We start from the raw sequence: 1,620 nt of genomic DNA, 5'->3' as shown, positions 1-1,620 counted from the left end.
TTTACAAACCGAGAGGAAACGTCAAACGCTGCTGTGGTGAAAAAAGTGCTATTTCTCCACGGGACAGAGTGCTGGTCGCGGAGGATGTGAAGGGAGTCTGCTTGTTCATACTGTAGACAGGATCCGTCCAGCGGCGTAGGCTATTCCACGCGGATAAATGGGAAATGAACTTTCCGGGGCAACATGCCAGGAATGTGTCTTAAAGACACAGTTCATGATCCAGATGAAAGTGTGTTCTCTTCTTTATGTGTTATAGTCGTTTAAGTCTACAATGTCACTCTATATACATCAATAACTAACCTACTGAATACATCTTGCATCTTGCTGCAGATAAAGCCTATATTTTGTATTAATACAAATAATAAATTAATAAATGAATAATTATTATATTATTATTTATTATTATTGTTATTATTATTGTTATTATTATTATTATTATTATTATTAATAATAATAATAATAATATTTTTTGTGTTAATATTTTGCTTATATATTATTTTTTATGTCCCATACACCAACTTCACCAAGTCAATTTCCTGTATGTGCAAATATACTTGGCCAAATAAAAGAATTCTGATTCTGATTCTGATTAATTATTAATTAATAATTGGTAAATAATTACTTGCTGATTGAAAAATATACAACATCAAATAGACTAAAGTAAATGGCTTCTGCTTTCTTTTACTGTTGAATTATTACAGTTTATTATTAACACATAACAAGACATACAAAACACAGATACAAATCTAGGGGTAGAGCTGTATAGCATCAAGCTGTATGTTTTAGTTTAACTACAATGCAACCATGATGGCACCATACATCAGTATATGGTACAAAAAGAGAGAGATAAAATAGGCACTTGTCTATGAGGTAATGTACGTGATGAGAGAAAACACTGATTTTTCTGTTCAAAACACATCTAAAAGGAAGCTTATGAAGATGAGTGACCAGAGTTCCCCTGATGCAGGACCTACTCCTACTCCATCTTCTCCCCCGAGTCTGACCTGCTGCTGAGGATGTCCTCCTGGTATAATGGTAGACGCTTGGGTTTGTCGAGCCAGACCCCCAGGTTCAATTCCTCTCTGCTGCACGTGACCAACTCCTGAGCCATCTTCTCCTCTGAGTCTGTGACGTTGGAGAGAGATCCAGTAGATCTAGTAGATCTACCTGTCACAGAGAGATGTCCTTCCCATAGATCTCCTTCAGCATCAGCAGAGCCGTGTCCTGGGAATCCCTGGAACATACAACAACAACAACAGGTTATGTTAACCCTTAGTAGAACTTCCTGTATGCCACCTGTCTACTCAACATTGGCTCCTTTATGTACGTGAGTCCCAGTGTTCTCACCAGTAGCAGAGGTGTCTCTGAATAGGTTTAGGGTAAGGCTTTAGGGTCCAGCTTAGGGTTTAGGGTTTAGAGTTAGGATTTAGGGTTTAGAGTTAGGGTTTAGGGTTCTTCTGCTTCTCACCAGTAGCAGAGGTGACTCTGAAGAGCAAACAGATACTCATTGAAGCTCTCAATGGGTTTCTCCTGCAGGACGTAATCATAGCGACGCCCTCCGTTCAACATCCCAACACTGATGCTCCTCCCCCCTGGGGGCTTTGCAGGGGGGGCAGAACC

The 1,620-nt window shown here is 39.4% G+C and overlaps 1 protein-coding gene across 1 annotated transcript in view; it reads right to left on the bottom strand.

Annotated features, from left to right (window-relative positions):
• Positions 1-755: 755 nt before the first annotated feature.
• Positions 756-1,620, bottom strand: part of LOC310803669 (triacylglycerol hydrolase DDHD2-like) — a gene marked incomplete at its 5' end in the record, with an annotated part of 7,553 nt that continues 6,688 nt past the window's right edge. Inside the window, 2 exons of the mRNA XM_083668522.1 lie at positions 756-1,234; positions 1,469-1,620. The exon at positions 1,469-1,620 is cut by the window's right edge and continues 20 nt beyond it. Of these exons, the coding sequence (XP_083524648.1) occupies positions 1,171-1,234; positions 1,469-1,620 (216 nt within the window). The 3' untranslated portion in view covers positions 756-1,170. The remainder of the gene's footprint in view (positions 1,235-1,468) is intronic.

The sequence above is a fragment of the Argentina silus genome (assembly GCF_951799395.1).
Source record: "Argentina silus genome assembly, chromosome: 4".
NCBI classification, from domain to species: domain Eukaryota; kingdom Metazoa; phylum Chordata; class Actinopteri; order Argentiniformes; family Argentinidae; genus Argentina; species Argentina silus.
Note: the sequence above shows the minus strand (reverse complement) of the source record. Positions and strands in the feature narration are given on the sequence as shown.